The sequence below is a fragment of the Dromaius novaehollandiae genome, chromosome 25 (assembly GCF_036370855.1).
Source record: "Dromaius novaehollandiae isolate bDroNov1 chromosome 25, bDroNov1.hap1, whole genome shotgun sequence".
Lineage (NCBI taxonomy): Eukaryota > Metazoa > Chordata > Aves > Casuariiformes > Dromaiidae > Dromaius > Dromaius novaehollandiae.
This window is the reverse complement of record NC_088122.1, coordinates 287928-306670: the sequence shown is the minus strand read 5'-3', so window position 1 is coordinate 306670 and position 18743 is coordinate 287928. Positions and strand designations below refer to the sequence as shown.

Below are 18743 nucleotides of genomic sequence, written 5' to 3'. Positions count from 1 at the left end.
CGTGTTTCTGTCTCAGCCAGGCTGCCATACACTGGTTGGAATGAGATTGGGACCAGCAAGTCCCAGCACAAACTGGGAAATAACAAGGTGAGAGAGAGGACTAACAGCTGTATCAGGCTTTTATAGACCTGCTAAAAGGTTGTGGCAACACACTCCTACAGGCACAGGGCACTGGAAAAGGTGAGAGTGACCCTAGCCCACGGGATGCGGGAACACATTGCAAATGGGGGAGCTGGGTGTGCAGAACTCCGAAATGCCAGCGGTGGCACCTACGGAGGGGTGGGGAAGCTGAGGGAGAGAAAAAGAAACAATATCAGATGGAGCAAGAGAAACCGAGACAAATGGGGAGGGAAGAAGGCAGAGATTGCTCCTTGGGAAAGTTGAGTGAGCACCTGCTTACCTGGCAACCTGGAACATGTGGAGGGCTTGTTTTGCCTGCCCCACTCCTCCTGGGAGGAGAGATTGGGAATGAGCACCCTGTGCTGCAGCACGGACAGATCCACACAGCCGGGGTGGAGGGGGCCCGGCCCAAGCGGGACGCACGCCCACCCCAGCGCCCTGTGCTGCAGCACGGACAGATCTGCACGGCCAGGGTGGAGGGGGCCCGGCCCAAGCGGGACGCACGCCCACCCCAGCGCCCTGTGCTGCAGCACGGACAGATCCACACAGCCGGGGTGGAGGGGGCCCGGCCCAAGCGGGACGTGCAGCCACCCCAGCACAGCTCCGAGCAGCCGGAGCCCTGGCATCCCTCGGAGGCAGGGTGGGAGCTGCAGCACGCGGACGTGGCAGCACTTGCTGCTGATGCTGTGGCCACCGAAGGGAGGAAGGATCTTGGGAAGCGGCCTTGAAAGATGAGGATAAAGCTCCCCTCGTGGTGCGGGGGGGCCTGGTGGGGTCCGCGGCTCCGGGCCGGTTGGGGTGATGGCAACCGGGTCCTAACGGGAGCAGCTGGGGCCCCAGGCAGGAGCGGCTGCCGGGCCGGGCCGCCGGGGGAGGGCGGCAACCCCGGGCACCGAGGCCGAGGAGCGCGGGCGGCGCCCCGGCTCTCCCTCTCGCCGTGCAGAAGGGCCAGGCCGCGGACCCGAGGCGGCGGCCGGACGCCGGCGCCCCGCAGGCAGGCCGCAGCCTGGCGGGGCGCCCCAAGCGGCGGGGCCGGGGCCGCCGGGGCCGCCCGCACCCCCACCCCCGCCCCCGCCGCCGCCGCCGCCGCCGCCCCGCGCGCCCGCTCCTCCACCGTCCCACAATGCCCAGCGGCCACGCCCCGGCTCCCCTAACGCGCGGCCGCGCGCCCTCCTTCCCCGACCGGCCAACCAAGCTTACTCTCCGGCTGGCGGCGGCGCCCCGCCCTCGGCCGGGCCTGGCCCCGCCTCCCGTCGCGCCGCGCTTTCCCACTGGCCCCCGCGGCTGTCAGTCAGCGGTTGTTTTCAGCGGCAGCGGGTTGGGTTGTGCCCGCGCGTCGCTGGCTCGGCGGGGCCGTGTGAGAGGAGGGAGCGGCGGGCGGCGCAGCCGGGCGGAGGGCAGCGCGCTGAGGGCGGCGGCGGCGCTAGGCCCGGCCGGAGGGGTCGGGGCCGCGGCCGCGCCGGGCCGCGCCGCGCCGCGGAGGGCGAGAGGGTGGGTGGGGAGGGGGCACCGGGCCGTGAGGCCGCGCCGGGCCCCGGCGCGCGGAGGAGGGTGGTGGGCGGCGGGGGGGTGGGGGGCGGGCGGGGGCGTCCCGGCGGCGGCGGGACCATGACTCTGGAGTCCATGATGGCCTGTTGCCTGAGCGACGAGGTGAAGGAGTCGAAGCGCATCAACGCCGAGATCGAGAAGCAGCTGCGGAGGGACAAGCGCGACGCCCGCCGCGAGCTGAAGCTGCTGCTGCTGGGTGAGAGCGGCGGGGCCGGGCCGGGCCGGCCCCCGCGGGGCGTGACGGGCTGGGCCGGGGCGGCGGGGCGGGCGGCGGCCGCAGGTGATCCCGGCCCCGGCGGCGGGCGCTGCCGCCGGCGCTGCCCCGGCACGGGCGGCCGCTGCGCGGCGGCGTTGCTGGCTCTCGCCGCCGACGCTCGCGCACGTGAAAGGTGCCTCGAAGAGCCGCTTCCTCTGGTCCCTGCGCCCGCTGCCTCCCCGCGTGTGCAGGTTCGCCAGTTTCGGCGTTGCCGGTGAAGGTCTGGGCCTTAACGGGCAGCTGTGGGAAAGGCTGGCCTCTGGCTCCTGAGCCCCCGAGCCTGGAGGGGCCGGCAGGGGTGGGAGGGCGGTGCAGCAAATCCGAAGGGACCCGGAGCAGCAAGGACGTGCGAGGTCTGTGTCTGTGGAGGAAATGGCCAAAGCGTTTAGTGTTACTGCAGGAGCAACGGTCGCCTGTGCCGTGATAAGGGTGTAGGTGTTTGTGTAGAAACACAGGGGTGTCCTGTGGTTATACAGAGGGATAAAACTATACCTGGTTTACGAAAGACTTACAGGGAGAGGTAATCTGTTACAAGAGCACCCTGTTAAGATTTCAAATGTGTGCATTCTTCAGCAGCAGCTACTGTGATGTTCACATCCTGGTAGTCCCTAAATGAGGCTTCAGTTACAGTTTTCGTGGGTAGTGGGATTTGTCGCTGCTCACATACGTATCCTGGTTTATGTCTTAACAGTAGTATCATTTCAAGCTGGAATACAAAGCAGGTCTGATGGAATAAGTTTATTTGTTCGTAGTCTGTACTGAATTGGCAAACCAGTAAGGCACAGGTGAAAAAGTAGGCTGAACCTTGTGAAAACAAATGTGAAACTATTTACACAAATCAAGTGAGGCTGTGTCTGCCTAGTCCTTTGGAGATCTGTAACACTAGCACTGATGCACAGGGATAGTGGTTAAGTAAAGTCTGTGGCTTTCCTTCTCACCTTGCTAGAACTCAGGATGGGAAGATACCTTGGCTGTGGATATGCTACTGTCCTTCATGTGAAAGATAAAACTGATGGCTTGATGTTTGCGCTCTTTGAAGATGCTGTGTCGGTTTCCATACGGCTTCTTATAGGCTGGGAAATGTCTCTTGGGCTCCGATACTTCTTTAAAACAGTCCTACAGAAGCAGTCGTTTCAAAGTAGGTTGGAGCCATAGGCCAGATCTGGGCTAAGAAGATCCCCATCTAATCTTACTAAACTGGCTCACTTCAGAAATTAAATTCAAGTTGCTCTAGAGACCTTTCTTTTTTCCGAAAAGATAGACTTAAGTAAGATTCAGCATCACATTTAAAAAGAAAAAAAAATCAACATGGAATGATTAAGACTGGGTAATAAACACTCCCATTTTCAGGACATGATTAGAAAGGCCAAGCCTTTCTTCCTGTTTGCTGGATGCTTTTCACTGTATACAGTATTGCTCACTGCCTGTCTTAGGTTGTTGCAGGTAACGTGTTCTCTCTCCTTGACGTAACTGCTGTTTACAGGGTTTTCTCGTATCTTGTTCCTATTATATAGAATTCTTACATTCACAAATGTGAATGATCATATTAGTGAGAGCTTTTTCCAAATGCTCAGAATTTTGAGAGAGTGTGTATGGAGGGAGTTTCTGCATTGTAAAAGCTGTGGTAATCTTTCCTGTCTTCTCTGTCTAGTGTGTGAGAGTTAGTTTGTTGAACCTGAAACAAAAACTTGAGGTGAAGAACAACAGAGGTGTACAATGAATCTGATAATAAGAAATGCGATTTCAAGGTATTGGACATATCCCCTGGTATTAGGCACTCATTGGTCTCTTTACTGGGTGTGTGTTGGGGGGGGTTATACAAAAATTACTCTGGTTCTTGAATTGCCATTAAGCATGGGATACTGCTGACTGAATAAGTGTATTTGCAAGTGGCTGTTAGGTACTTGGGGGTCAGTAGTAACTTACTGTAAATTCCGCAGCTTTCACATGTTGACAGAAAAAATGGTGAGTTCAAGTTGTCTCCTCATCTTAATGCTGTCATAAAAAAAGGTTATTATGAATATAGGAGACTACACTCAGCAGAGCTTGTAATGTTCTGCTGTAGTGCTGTTCTGTATTGTTGATGGCCTGCAGAAAAGCAAGAGGCTTTTTTTTTTTTTTTTAAGAGGGGGATGATGATGCAGTCACAGGAAGAATCTGGGTTTAACGTTTTGAAGTAAGTGAGATCCAAAGTGAACAAAGGGTGCTGAAGTTTGTTTTACGTTTTTGTTATCAGAACGTTTTGAGGCACCTCTGGCTCTTTCTTTTCTGTTTTGGTCACTGTGGTAAAAAACAAGGAAGTATTTCTCACCACAGTGTACTTAACCACAAAAGATTTCGGTTTCCGTTTTTTTGTTTTTTTTAATCCCCTTTGTGGTATAGCTTTCTGTTTGAGATGGAGATAGTTTACTGCAGGTTAATGGTGGTTATAGTGCTAATTTCTATTTAGGCTGCCAAATATTTTGTCAGTTCTCAGAGATGGGGAGAGTTTGACTCTTTATTTTAAACACATTGCTTCTAGTTACATTTTTGCTGCTCGTGTTTGAGCATATTTGTTTGCTTTTTAGCCTGGTACTATAAGCACAGGTAATTAGGAATCTACCTCTGCCTAGTGATTGTGTGTTGTGATGAATGAGATCCTGTCTTAATATATCTGTCCCCTAGTGTGAGGTGACTACCTGGTGGTTCTTGTGGTGAAAGCCAGGGCTCTGCCAGCATGTTTGTTTGTAACCAGATATCAAAAGGATTTGTCACTTATGAGCCATGCTTTATTTTTTTTGCTCTCAGTAATCAAGTGAGTTGGGCCACTTTACTACTAAAGAGCTGCCTTTCTGGATTAGCCTTCTGTTAAATGCATAGCAATAGCAAATTTTGGAAAATTGAACAGAAGTACTCAACAGAAGTGTCAATGTTTTATCCTTTGGCTGTTACTTGTGAGATGATAGCATGGAGGTATGCTCAGCATATTTAAGACTTGACCCTTGTGTCCACTCCATGGAAGATATTGTATAAATGGAGTGGAAGTTGTTGGGGGAGTTCTGTAACACCCGTTGAATTGTGGTTGTAACAAGGCTGGGTATGGCATGACTCCTTTTATCTGTTGATGCTTTCTTCACCTCATGCTCACCATGTCAGAGAGTTCCTGCCATCTTTGTATCCTCTGCTGGCCTTCACGTGCTAGCTGATGCTTTTCTGGAGCCTTAAAAGTAGGGGTGGGGAGACCTGCCCAGCTGACTGGGCAGGAAGCAGGTTTTGAAAGGGTTGGACTGTTTAATGCGCTGGCATTGGTGTGAATCTGTCTTGCCCTCCCAGTTACTCGAAGACACAGCTTCTCCTGGACAGTAAAGCTGTGCCATAAGGAACTGCTAGCCTGGCTGAGCAGCCTGTCTGTTAGGGAGCAAGACAGAGTGCAGACAGCTGGAAGCAACATCCTGCTTTGCTCTCCGTCGGTCCTTATTTTTAACTCTATAATATCCAAAGGCTGCAAACAATATTGGAGGTTTCTGTGGCAACATACTGCCCACAGCCTTTTATCTTGCTGCAGTGAGGATTATCAGTTCAGTCCTTAAGAGCAAATGTTATTTTTCATTGCGCAGCAGTTTGGGTTACTGAGACGATGTACTGACTTGATTGTTCATGTCAAATAGACAAGGAGGTAATTTCTTGAGCTCTCTCCTCTTTTAGAGTTGACTTTCTGTTGCGTTCTGTTCCTTTCTGTAAAAAGATACATAGTCCCTAAGGTAAATGGCATTTGGTACCAAAATCACAGTGAAAGAAAATTTGGTCCTTACTGTGCAAATAGATTTTCCTCTGGCCCGCTTGCTGTCATCTCAGTTTGCAGTACTTACTGACTTGAGAGTGCATCTGGGCCCTCTCTGGCTGCTGCTGTGACCGTAGCATCTTGCTGGAGTATCTGGGAATAGGTCAGGTGTGACGGACAAGGGCCTTTTGACGCAGAATGTGTGGGAGTGGCTGTAATGTGAGATTTGGAGTAAGTACCAGAGTTGCTTTTGAAGGCTGCTGTAAAGGACAAGATGTCTTCCTTCCTTGTTCACTAGATTCGTGGTGGGAGTAAGCAGGACCATCCGGACTGTCTTTCGATATTCTGGAAAGCAACTAGAAAAGTAGTTGGTAGGATAGCATATGTTTGGATACAGCAATAAGAACTTTGAGGTACAATATGATGTTAGCTTTGTTTCTTCTATCACAGACAAGGTTTGCTATATCTGCTAACTTTCTCTCTTGTGTTCTGCAGGCACTGGGGAAAGTGGAAAAAGCACGTTCATTAAACAAATGCGTATAATTCATGGCTCAGGATACTCTGAAGAGGACAAAAAAGGCTTCACCAAGCTGGTATACCAAAACATCTTTACTGCCATGCAGTCCATGATCAGGGCCATGGAAACCCTGAAGATTCTGTATAAATATGAACAGAACAAGGTAAGTTTCTGACAATATTTGTATGTATTTTTTAGGCAAGGGGAGTTCTAGGGTTTGAATTGTAGGTTCCTGTTCATTTTTGTCCTTCCACATTGCACAGCAGTTTGGGTTACTGAGATGATGTACTGACTTGATTGTTCATGTATAAATGAATTGGTGGGAGCAAGGAATAGGAGTAGGATATAGGAAAAGTGTTCAATGTACTCATTTGGAGTTTGGAGTTTGACTTACAAATCTTGGGTCCAGGAATAAATTTTTCAGACAGATCTGGTCTAAATTATTTGAGCTGCTTTGGAGGGGTGAGTGCGCCAGAAGATCAGATTTTTAGTGTGTTTTGCTTCTTTAATGCTTTGTGCCATAATATTTTTAAGTGAAATTGTATTTTACTTGTTCTGTCACACAGCAACATGGAGCTGACTTCTAATAACTGTGCACAGGGGCTAGGTGGTGCACCAGGAGTTCTCAAGCCTGAACTCCTTTTTTGTAATCTCCTTTAGTGAGATTCTGCAGGATCATTAATCAGAATAGGCATGGTGTGAGGAAGCCTGCCTTACCTGTGCTTTCCCTGAGGCATTGCAGAGATATTTTGGTGGCTTTTACTGGTGATCATGCACGCTGAACTCGGCTTTGTTTTTCTCTTTTTCCTCTAATGAAGATGATGATGCGTGGTACAGGCAAGAGCCCCTTTGTGTGGCAGTTGTACCAAAGTTTTCAGAAAGCAGCTTGGTGTGGAGAGTAACCTCATGGATTCCTCAAGCTGTTGTAATGGTTTTAGTCCTTCCTTTGTAGATTGTAGGGTGGGCATTTTCATTCTCTCTCTCAGCAGGGATTGTGGTTGAAATGCACTAAAGCAATGTCTCTATCACTGTTCAAAATGTGGTTTAAAATTTTTTATGAAAAGAAACCTGAGATAGCAGCTTGTTCTTGAAATATAGCTTTACCTTCTCAAAAATTGGGCAGTTTGGGGCTCTTCACACTAAATACTCTGCCTTGGAAACCACAGTGTTTATAAACACCTGGTGATCTAATGATGTAGCACATCTTGACAGGTGAAGTCTGTTGCTGTTTTACAGTTTATTCTGTGAAGGAGCATATGATGCTTTGCAGGAATTTTGTTGATGCCTTCTATAAAAAATGAAATGGTGAAATTTCATTTCTTATTGTAATAGTGATACAAGAAAAATTGGAGCTGTGAAGTCTTAGAGGTATAGTTTACCCATTGCTCCTCTGGTCTAAGCAACCTGACCCACAACCAGAATCTAGATCCTTGAAGTCATAGTGTAAGGATTTAGTTCATCTGAGAGCCTTTTGTCTTTTGTTTTTTTGCTTTTCTGTCTTCAGGCCAATGCAGTGCTGATCCGGGAAGTGGATGTAGAAAAGGTCATGACATTTGAGCAGCCATATGTAAGTGCAATTAAGACTTTGTGGAATGACCCTGGAATCCAAGAGTGTTATGACAGGAGAAGAGAATATCAGCTTTCTGACTCTGCTAAATAGTGAGTATATAACCACTGGCACACACTGGTAGATAGCAGCAATGCTCTAACAAATAATACCTGCCCAAATTTTTTATTCAAGTCTAGAATTGTTTCAATAGGCAGGAGCACTGCCATACTTCCCACTACATAGTTTCTTTAAAATACATCTTATTTCTTCATCCAGGCAAGTAAGTCTTACTGGTGTTTTAGACAAGCTGCATGGTCTCTGCTGGGTACATGTATTGGGATAAAAATAAGTATATGCTTCTTTGCCTTTCTGGAAGCAGATGCAAACAAGTTTCCAGTTATCTATTGCCACTGCTTTTCTGAGGTTGCTTTTTCCATCTTAATTTTTCCTAAGCATACTTCTGACAGAAGGAAAGAGCTCTGTAGGAGATGAGGGAAGCAATTTTTTTTATTTTTCTAGGGACAGGTTTAGATCTGGAAATGCCTTACTATTTGCTAATTTTCTTGATGGTACAAGGTGTCCTGGTGGGTGATAAAGGCAGCTGTTTAAACATCTGTGTCTGGATATACCTGAGACTGGAGTCTCTACCTTATGCTATCTGTGCTCTGGCTCTTAGGTGTTAGAAGTGTTGCTTTTTCTCTTCAGGTTTGTCTTTTGGCCTACAGATGTAAATGGATATTTAGCTTGTGGATTTATTATTAACGGAATCTAAGTATAGGAAGACCAGGAAGATATTACTTGTGCCTGGTAACATAGTTTCCTTTATATGGAAAAATCTCAGATGAAGCTCAGTTGTACCATGAGTGTCCAGTGTGCTTAAACCTCCTCTGTAGAAAAGATCGTCTTCCACTCCTATTTCCTGAAGACACAGAGTTGATAAAGTTGTCCCTAATGTATCTGTTTATCCTCCAAAGGAGATGGCTGGTGAATTACTGCTCCCCAAAGACGTACTCTGGGTGTGTGTGTGTGTTTTTTGCATGAAATTTTAAAACAGTTCAGATGATTTCTGACTTCCTCGTTACGCTAGGGGAAGACTAAGTGTAGCGGTGTTTGAATTTGTATGTGATGTGCCGCAACCTAAGGTAGTTTTTTCCATTGTTCTCCTTGTAGCTATCTTAGCGACGTGGATCGTATCGCTACCCCAGGATATCTACCAACTCAGCAAGATGTGCTACGGGTTAGAGTTCCTACAACCGGCATCATAGAGTACCCCTTTGACCTAGAGAATATTATCTTCAGGTACTGAAGGTGTATTCATGTTACAGCTGAACTGAGACAGGAGTGAAATGGTTTCAGGAAGGATAAGTTTTGTATTGCTTTTGTGTCCAGGTGTTTAGCTGAGAGGCTTGAGTGGATCTGTGTGCTGGAATGGTACGAAGTATCTGCTGAAAGGTGCTCCTGTAATGGGGATGGTGTAATACTTCATTCTGATTAAGGGGAAGCTCCAAGCTGAAGCCATTGACTGTCATAAAATGGAGTATGCATTCAAGTCAGTGGCACTTGGAGCTGGACTAACCATCTAGCAGGAACTGGTCTCCTTGGGAAGAATTGTCTTGCTGGTGTCTGAAGCTGAAATGGCAGCTTGTGAGGTAGCTGTGTGAACCGTTCATAGGTTAAGCCACCAAGAGGAAGAAACAAGTTTGCTTTGGGCAGTGCTTGACTTGAAATGTATTTGCCTTCAAGAATTCTTTGCTCAAGCAACTTTGACCATTTATTTCTCTCTGAAAAAGAGACTGCTTTTTATACAGAATGACTTCCTCGTATGTGATTCCCTACTATCTGCCTTCAGATGTGGTTTTCTGTGCCTAGCTTGTGGCATTGGAATATGATGCCAAAACCAGTTGCCTGTGCTGCTGCAGCAGCATGTGGATATTTGGAGGCTTAAGCCTGCAAGTAAACATGGCGTACAAGGCCTCAGTGACATGCCTGTCTATTGCAGAGCAATCTTCTCCATAGCGCTCTGGTGCTTACATACTCCCACCCCTTCACCACCACAGTGTTGACATTATGAGAGAGGAATAAAGTAGTAAAGAAGCAGGCATCCCATATCTGAATCCATTCAGTTACAGATAGACCAAAGGTCACTTTGCCTGTTCCGGTGTGCTGATCTATGAGATAGGTATAGGATTTTAGCAAAGGTGTGCAGATTGGACCAGATGTGTTGAACTTTAGGTGAGTGACAATATAAAATTTTAGCATACTGTACAGGTGGGACTTAAAATTGAGGCACTGAGTTGCATAGCTGTTATGCAGCACATTCTAAGAAAGGTTAATAACTGAAGAAAGCTCTCTGAGAGACGTTTTGATGGGAAAAAAGGTGCTTTAATAGAAAATACAGTTTTGTCATTTAACAGAGCAGAGTTTTGAAAGATTTGTCCTTTCAGACCCATAATTCAGCTTCAGAACTGCTACTTAGCAAATCGGAGCACAATACAACTAGAAATGGTAATGCTGAAATTGGGGATGTGAACTGGATATCAGTTTCCTTTGGCCATCTCTTCAGTTTGATATATTTCTGGAACAGGATATTTTGTAAGCCTGGTGGCTTTGTTAGTGACCATGTGTCGCTACGTCCTCCTGTTTAGCTGGAACAGTAAAGAGCTTTTGTTCTCATTGTATGTTGGTACTTTGAATTCAGATGGAGAATTGCAGCTACTGCTGTGACACCGTATGTATTTCTCTTCCTTAGAATGGTGGATGTTGGAGGTCAAAGGTCAGAACGAAGGAAGTGGATCCATTGCTTTGAAAATGTGACTTCCATCATGTTTTTAGTAGCACTTAGTGAATATGACCAAGTTCTGGTGGAGTCTGATAATGAGGTAAGCCAAAGAGTGGGAGCCCTCCAAGAGGGTGGGGGGAAGGAAGAATGTGTGTCTTGCTTCTTGGAGGTTGGTACAGAAGTGCTTGGTGCCAAGGAAACAGAGTTGGATCGGCAAGGATTGTTGGTTTTGGCCTTCAGTTCTTCCTTTTGCAAAGGGAACATGAGCCTCAATGGGTCATGATGTCCCTGAGAATAGAAAATGCACAGTGCATTCAAATTATCTGTACTTCTCAAATGATGCTGAAATACTCTGAAATTGCTGAGTCTTATGTGTCTTGGAAGGTACTGTGCAATGTGAAGGCATGCTCTTGAAAAGTGCCCATTGCTGCTTCACTCTTTTCCTCACCTGAAGTATTTAGCACTGCAGCTGCTGTCCTGTTGGATAATGACTGGTCTCTTTGAAGGTACAATATTGGTTTTTTACACCTGCTGATAGATTAAAAATCGCTGTTAGGTGACAGCAGTTATTCCTTTATTTTATACTAGACAAGATGTGTATCAGTTCACAAGGTATCATGGCCAGTCCTCCAACATGACTGTGCAAAGCATAAAATGACTTTTAAGCCTTCTGGTATTAACTGCTTGCCAATTAAATGAAGCTTGAATCCATTAGATTTTTGCATTTGCTTTCCACTTACCTGCTCAGCCAGAGCCAGAACTTACCTGAGGCCCAAGTTATTCTGTGTACAGTATCTGAGATGTTGGGTTGATGGAGATCTAACTGTGTGTGCAGGTGGCAGAAAGGTGACTTGATCCTCATTAGTGGGAATAAAAAAAAAAAAATTTCTTCCCCCTCATTTCAGAACCGGATGGAAGAGAGTAAAGCCCTCTTTCGAACCATTATCACTTATCCCTGGTTCCAGAACTCTTCTGTTATCCTCTTCCTCAACAAGAAAGATCTTTTGGAAGACAAGATCCTGTATTCCCATCTTGTTGACTATTTCCCAGAATTTGACGGTGAGTGGTTTTTAAGGAGGAACACTCAATCTGGAAAGAAGGTGGTTTGGGTTTTTTTTTGTTGTTGTTTGCTTTTAAAGAAAACTCAGATATAGAGATGGGGGAAAAACTCTTAATGTGAGAACAAATACATATAACAATGAGAAAATGTCATAAAAGTGTCTTAATCATACATATGTAACTAGAATCTGATCGAATGAACGAATAATGAACCTCTCCTAGAAGAAGCAGTAAAAATTGCTTTCCCTAAATATGTACTTTAGAGTATTAAATAATGGAATTCTAACTTTCCTACTTGTATACTTGTGCATATAATCTGTTTATAGACATGTGAGAATTGCTGATATACTGGGCATTTTAACCCTCTAGTCAAGAGGTGATTTGAGTCCTTGTTTTGAGAATCTGACTGGTCAAATACCTGAGTTGTTCAAGTGTTGGTACTAAAAACTTAAGGTAGCATGAAATTCTTTTTAGTGCACCATCTGCACTTGTGGAAGGATAATATCTACATGAAACAGAAACTCCAATTTAAAATAAAATTCCTTTGCTGAAATAGCATTTCTTAGTCTACAATTCAGTGTATTTAAAGTTGGCTGGTACCAGAGTTGTATGGGGCTGAAAATAAAGGAAGTGGAGAGTGAGGTCAGGCAGCACTACTCCTTCCATGCCCTCGTGTTTTAACTGTGTTATGTGCTTTGAAAGTACGTGGTGAAGGGAGAATTGCCCTTTTGCAAACCTTGCTTCGTTTAAACTTTAGATGAAATTGCTCCTAATTAGTTGTCCTCCCACTTCTGTAGTCTCATGCCCCTGCTGTCTGAAAGTACAGGCACTCTGACGTCATCAAGTGTGGAAGACGTCAAAAGTTTCTGCAGCAGGGCGTGTATGGTTGGTGAGCCACTGTGAACTTACTGGTCGAATAGTGCATACTTCTCCTAATATAATTTAACAGCTGGAGACAAGATAGGAACAGCACAAAGTGTAGTATGCTTTCAGCTTCTTCACATAAATAGTTATTGTAGCTGCTGCAGGGATGCTGTGTGGTTTGAGAGTGGGAGGTAGCCCATCGGACTGCCTCTCAAGAGATGATCCTTGCAATGGAGAGTGTGAGAACACCAAATGCTTTGAAAGGAATATCAGTAGGTGACTTTTTCTGAGGAGCTGTTAACAGTATAAAATAAACACTGGCTAAAATTACCGTTTTTAGCCCTTATGTGTTGACCAGCCAGTTAGGATAGACTGCAGTGTTGGCTGACTGTGTCTCTTGTTTGCATAACATGAACTTGTGTCCTGAGCATGAGATCTGTCTATGTATTAAGAAATATGCATTCCAGTTTCAAAGAAGAGAATTGTGGCATATATACCAAGCATCACTACTGTGTAGTAACAACAGCACATACAGGATTATACCAAATTCTGTTTTTCAGAGCACAGTCTGAGCCAACACGTTGGAGTCTGTCAAAACTCTCAGTCTTGGAAAAATGCCTTTTGTAGGTGTTAGTTTGTTAATTCTAATTTAATTCTTCTTTATATCCCCATAACCTGTAAGAAAAAAAATGCACTGGCAATTCTTCTGGTGGTTTGAACCATGGCATGTGCTTAGCACAAATCCCTTGACTGTGTCTCCTTGTTTGCTGCAGGCCCACAGAGGGATGCACAGGCAGCCCGGGAGTTCATCCTCAAGATGTTTGTGGATTTAAATCCAGACAGCGACAAAATCATCTACTCTCACTTCACATGTGCCACAGACACAGAAAACATCCGTTTCGTCTTTGCAGCTGTCAAGGACACCATCCTACAGCTCAACCTGAAGGAGTACAACCTGGTTTGACCTGCTCTGCCCTTGGCCCCTTGAGAAGCTTCATTGTGAAGAAAAGACAAAAAAAATTTTAAACACGACAGGAAAAAATTTTAATTTTTGATGATGTAATGATTGCAAATTGTCTAATCTGTGGAGTGGCAAGTGCTCAGTGTTATCCTGGAGTCTCATGTCTCTGTCCACAGAGTAGTTGATTTCATATTTTTAACAAATTGCTTTTATTTCACAGTTAACGGGGATATGCCTCATTTCTTCAGCACCTTGTTCACTTCTTAATTTTTGCCAAACAGCTAAGGCAGCCTCATCTTGAGCTTTCCTTTGTTGCTTAGCCACTTTTTTTTTTTCTTTTCATTCCCATGGTGTATATATAGAGAAAATAACTTTCCAGCCAAGATTGTGAATCCACTGGACTGTGGGAGTGTGGAATGCTACTGGTCCCTTTGCCTTGTGCTACAGGGTGCCTCTGGTGTAATTCGGTAATCCTGCCTGCTTTTCCCCCCCTCCTTGCCCTTCCCTTCCCCAGGACACGCTCCATGGTTCACTGTGATGAAATGTTGGGGAGGAGTAATTGCCCTCCAACTATTGCCAAAAAAAAAAAAAAAAAAAAAAAAGAGAGAGAGAGAGAAAAGGCAAAACAAAAAAAGCCATCACTTTTCCATTCTTTATAAGTTTTAGTTCTGAGTTACTTTTTTTCTTATCAATTATAAAAGGTATGGAGACTGTGATTTTTTTTTTTTTTTTAAATTATTGATGTTCTAGACAGTTTGCTACATGTTGCTGTATTTTGTTCATGGACTACGAATGATGGAAGCTCTTGGGGCAATAGCTGCTGAGCCTGGGGAAGTGCCTGACTGTGGGGTTGTTGGGGTTTTTTTTTTGTTCTTTTTTTCTCCACATGCATGCACAAACATGTCCCCCACACACCACAAGTGCATGTGTGCACACACTAGGCTCAATTTGCAGAGGAAAAACTCCCTTTTGTTGGGTAGAGTATATGACATCAAGTGAGTGACTTCCCTATGCAGCAGATATCAAAAGCACACTGTGTAATTGTGGCATTTAAACTTCAGACTTTGGTTGGATTGAAAAATCTTAGTCTTGTGCCACCCTCTGGTTCTTTTCTTGCTGCTAGTAGCAAACAAGCCTTGTTTATCATGTTTCATGCCAATGTGTTGTATAAATTTGTAAGAATGCTTTGGTTCTGTCCAGCTTTTGCGGACTTCTAGAAAGGACCAGAGCTGGTGGGTCACAGACTTTGGGACATAGGTAGGATTCTTACTTGAAAAGATTGTGGAGAGCTCTTGGAGGGAGTGGCAATTTTCTCTCTCCTGTTTATGCATTCCCCAGAGGCACATGCTGCTGTGTTTCTCTCTAGAGGAGTACGGATTCTCTTTGGAGGACTTGCACACATATTTGCTCCGGGGTGCACCTGATAATCGAGTTACAGTAGTCATGGCTGGAGCATGTGGCTGCTATGGAATCCAGAAAACCCTAGTGTGGATGCACTTTTGTTTAGCAGGGGAGTAGAGGCAGCGACCGCAGGATTTGCTGGTACAGATAGATAAGTTAGTGGAAGTAGTTCTGGATTCTAGATGCCAAACGAAACTCCACTGAGCAGAAGGATGTGAAGCCTTTGCACATTACAGAGTTTTTTCCAGGAGCCAAGGCAAGTGAACAAATGTGCCGAAGATCTGTTGCCTACCTGGAAGACTGCAGGGCAAGGCAAGGAGTGAGTAGGAAACAGGGAAATCTGACCCACCTCTGGACATGTGTGGTTTAGCCATCACTAATGCTTCTGTTTCAATTCCAAGAAGTAGCATTGGGTCCAAGTTCTCTGGATCAACCAGATTGCCCTCTTAAAGGCTATTAGGCTGCCAGTAAATAAAGACTAAATGAGCTGCACTGTTGAGGGGGGCTGTTGATATTTTGTCTCTTTTGTAGACAGAGCACTACATCAGTGTTTTGCACAACATGTAAGAGAATCTTAACTGTCAGAGATGCTTAAGATGCTTTGATCTAGAACACTAAAATCTGGAGTCAGATTATTTTGAGTAATTCTGTTTATAGGTCCCTCTTGTTTTCCAGAATAGCTGAGGGAAGCCTCTGTATGTCTCGGAGCACTACAGGAGAAAGCAAACACTGCTAGGTGTGATTGGAGAGCTAAAGTTGGAACAGTAGCCGTGGGACCAACAGTTGAAGAGCCAGAGTCTGGCTGAGTGATGATGCTGAGGGGAACACAGCATCTCTTTAGTATAGCCATGTTCTGGATTGCACTTAATATTTGGGAGGAATGAGAGGGTTTCCTTCATGTCAGACAACTTTGCATCGATTTTACTGCTTTTTTTCTTTATGCCAAAATGATCCATTTTGTAGAAAGTGTCCTATAAAGAGGAATTTATAATCGTCTTAGTGTATCCTAAATGCTGTTCATCTGAAGCAGATGGCAGCACCAGTTTCTTCTGCTTTCCTGATCCTATTGTAAATGGTTCACATGACAACTATTGCCAGCAATGAACCTGGCACTGAGAAATACAGGCTCTTGGAAATAACTTCCCAGAAAATATTTTTTTTTCCCAAGGTGAATGATGGTGGTACTTCCCACTTGAGTCAAACTTTTGTTTTTATATTCTCCCCCTCTTTGTGAAGAGCTGCTGCCTGGCACAGGAGGAGGGATCTTGGCTCCCCTGTCTTTTGCAGAGTAAATCTGTGTTGTTGTGGGGAACTGTGGGGAGCTGTGGGCACAAGGATTTAGGTATGTGCTGTACCTTGCTGACCAACTGCTTGGTGGAGCTGTTGGCCTGATAACTGACTTGGTATGATGATTACTGCGAAGGGAAGGGGAGCACATTATATGATGGCTGACACATGAGTTCGTGAAACTTCATTCTGATTTAGGGGAGGAATGGGCCAGACTTGTAAACATAATCTGGAGGTGTCTGTGGACTGTACTATATGTGAGAAGATACCAGTATTAGCATGTACTTTTCCTAGCAAGCAATAGCTTGTGTGCCTCCAGCTTGGCCAGTAAAGCATTTCTGCAGAACTGGTTCACTTCTCTGTTGTCCGTAGGCTGGCCCTTTGGCAAATGCCTGCCCTAGCAAAAGTGCCAAACCTTAAACCAAATTTGCCTGTATCATCTTTTCTGCAAGTGAGGCCAGTCAGAATTTTCCACAGATTGCAACAAGAGATTGACCTTTAGAAAGGTGGTGGGGTAGCGTTCTTGTAAAGAATCTGGAATCTGAGTCTGAGGAAATGGTCTCTTGGCTAACCTCTGCTCCTTGTGCACTTTTTATATTTGTTCCGCTGAAGAAACCAACATAGTCTGAACCAGTCTGAAACTTGAAGTCAGTGAGGAGAGGACCATCCCATTTCTTTGTATCATTCTGTGTGGATTGGCTTCCTGGTGAGCAACAGCCCCTTCCTGCTTCAGCGTGTCAGATAGCTCCAGCCCCTTCTGCCTGTCTCCCCTTCTCCTGGAGTTGGATTCTTTGGTCTCTTGTTGTTGCTTCCTAGCAATGTTGGCCTTGCTTTCAAATATGGTTTTCTTCATGTGTTTTATTGGGTTTTTTTGTTTTTTTGTTTTTTTTTTAAAGTACTTCCAGAGTGTGCTGACCATTGTATTGTACTGTACAGAGCCCAGGTTGTTAAAGTCCAGCAGAGATAAAGTGTGTTATGCAGCACCCAGTTTTTAAGAGTATGGTTTGTGCCAATGCCCCTTCTTTAGTAGTGCCAGAGACTCTTTACAAGTGCCAATGTGGTGGAAATTATTTGGTTATACTTGTATATTATAGGGTCCTGATTTAAGACAATTTAAACATTAGCCTATTTAAAAAGATACTATATAAAATGCTGTTTTTAAACCTTGTCATTTGCAATGCATGTATTGTTGTGCGTGTTGGGGTGGGGGGAGGGAAGAGGGTAGGGGAAAGGAGTTTCTGAATAAGATGCCCAGTGTCAGGGTCTGTTCAGGCTCCAAACTGTCTCATTCCAGTCCAGGAGTGTGATTGTTTCTTGGAATGATCCAACTCTGACTGCTGGGCACCAACCCTTATTACAGAAATATCTGATGGAAATTGATTTTCATATCTTTCTCCTGAAATAAATTCTCTGTTTGAAATTGGAATAAATTTTGTTCCTAAAAACTGTGGTGGTGATGGCATGCATTTCTTTGCTCTTGTTCCTCCTCTCCCTTTCTTTCTGGTTGCCTGAACGACTTCTGTACCTTATGAGACCTGCATCTGTGTGAAGGACATTCTGCCTGCCTAGCTAGTAATGTTGTCCCTGCTCAGGAAATCAGGACTCTGAGGCATAGAAACAAAATGCATCTCAGTAAATACAATGCATAATATACATTAACTATATGTAATGTACTGTGCAAACAATAGTTCTTAACTCAGGTTTGAGAAGTGACTGACTAGGGTTTTAAGATGGAGGGATGGACTTAAAACTTGCAGGGGATTTCAGAGTGGAATTGTTATGTGAAGTTGTCAGTTTTCACTGCTGCCTTTTGTTGTAACGTCAGCCCATTCCCAGGACAGTTCTTGTAAAGTATACGTTATCCATAGAAGAAACCTTGATGAAACTGCAATTCCAGTCCTGCTTTTAGACTGGTTTGCTGGAAACATGGGCAAAAGCATGAAGTAATACTTAGATATCTCCCTCTAGGAGTCCAGAGAGGATTGATTGTGAAAGCTTTCATGAAGGAAATTCCTGGGATGGAGTTCCTGGAGTTTAATGCTCTTCCCCCAGGAAGATTTCAGATTAAATCAGTTGGGAGTGGGTAGAGATGTGTGATTTTCCTTATGCAAGGTTGCCTGTTTTTCAGGAAGTTGCAGCCAAGTATGTTCTGCTCCCTTCTGTGTAGTTTAATGCACAGGTGGAGCTTGCAGATGCTGAACAAACTGAGATGCTGTGCTTCATCTTGAACTGGGAAGATCGCTCCTGTCTGGTCAGCCCTGATACTGGCAGGTATTTGTGTCATAGATGCTTTCTAGTTAAGGGTGAATGTATGATGCTCTTCTCAGTATCCCTGTGTTCTCATCCACTGGAAAGCATGAAATAGTAGCTGAATTAAATGCTTTTTATCCCTGCTCCATGTGGGTCATGTGCTGTGCCATTCTTTGCAAAGAGACTATAATATGCTCCATGTAAATTAAAACATGGTGGCAGTCTTGCTCCTTAAAGAGTTTGAAAGTCTTGAAAAACTAATAGCCAACCTTTCCAACTGACTGCAAGAGGGCCCTGTGTTTTAGCCCTTTCCAGCCTTATGGTAGGTGTGCAGACTGTCTGGACTTGCTGCATATATGCAGTATGGCTGCTGTCTTTGAAAGTGGTTTGTC

The 18743-nt window shown here is 45.2% G+C and overlaps 1 protein-coding gene across 2 annotated transcripts; it reads left to right on the top strand.

The window, feature by feature from the left end:
- Positions 1-1689: 1689 nt before the first annotated feature.
- GNA11 (G protein subunit alpha 11) lies at positions 1690-17546 on the top strand. 2 transcript variants are annotated; one of them, XM_064497514.1, is made up of 7 exons: positions 1690-1864; positions 6180-6364; positions 7706-7860; positions 8921-9049; positions 10500-10629; positions 11435-11588; positions 13226-17546. In XM_064497514.1, the coding sequence occupies exons 1-7, from the start codon at positions 1729-1731 to the stop codon at positions 13414-13416; spliced, it is 1080 nt and encodes a 359-aa protein (XP_064353584.1). In that variant the 5' UTR covers positions 1690-1728; the 3' UTR covers positions 13417-17546. The 2 variants fall into 2 exon arrangements, with proteins under 2 accessions (XP_064353584.1, XP_025964078.1); XM_026108293.2 differs by lacking the exon at positions 1690-1864 and adding an exon at positions 6001-6097.
- The last annotated feature ends 1197 nt before the right edge of the window (positions 17547-18743 follow it).

Coding starts and splice junctions, on each gene's coding strand:
- GNA11 (XM_064497514.1), top strand. CDS start 1,729: ATGACTCTGGAGTCCATGATGGCCTGTTGCCTGAGCGACGAGGTGAAG. Junction 1,865..6,179: donor GCTGAAGCTGCTGCTGCTGG/GTGAGAGCGGCG, acceptor TGTGTTCTGCAG/GCACTGGGGAAAGTGGAAAA. Junction 10,630..11,434: donor TGGTGGAGTCTGATAATGAG/GTAAGCCAAAGA, acceptor CCCTCATTTCAG/AACCGGATGGAAGAGAGTAA.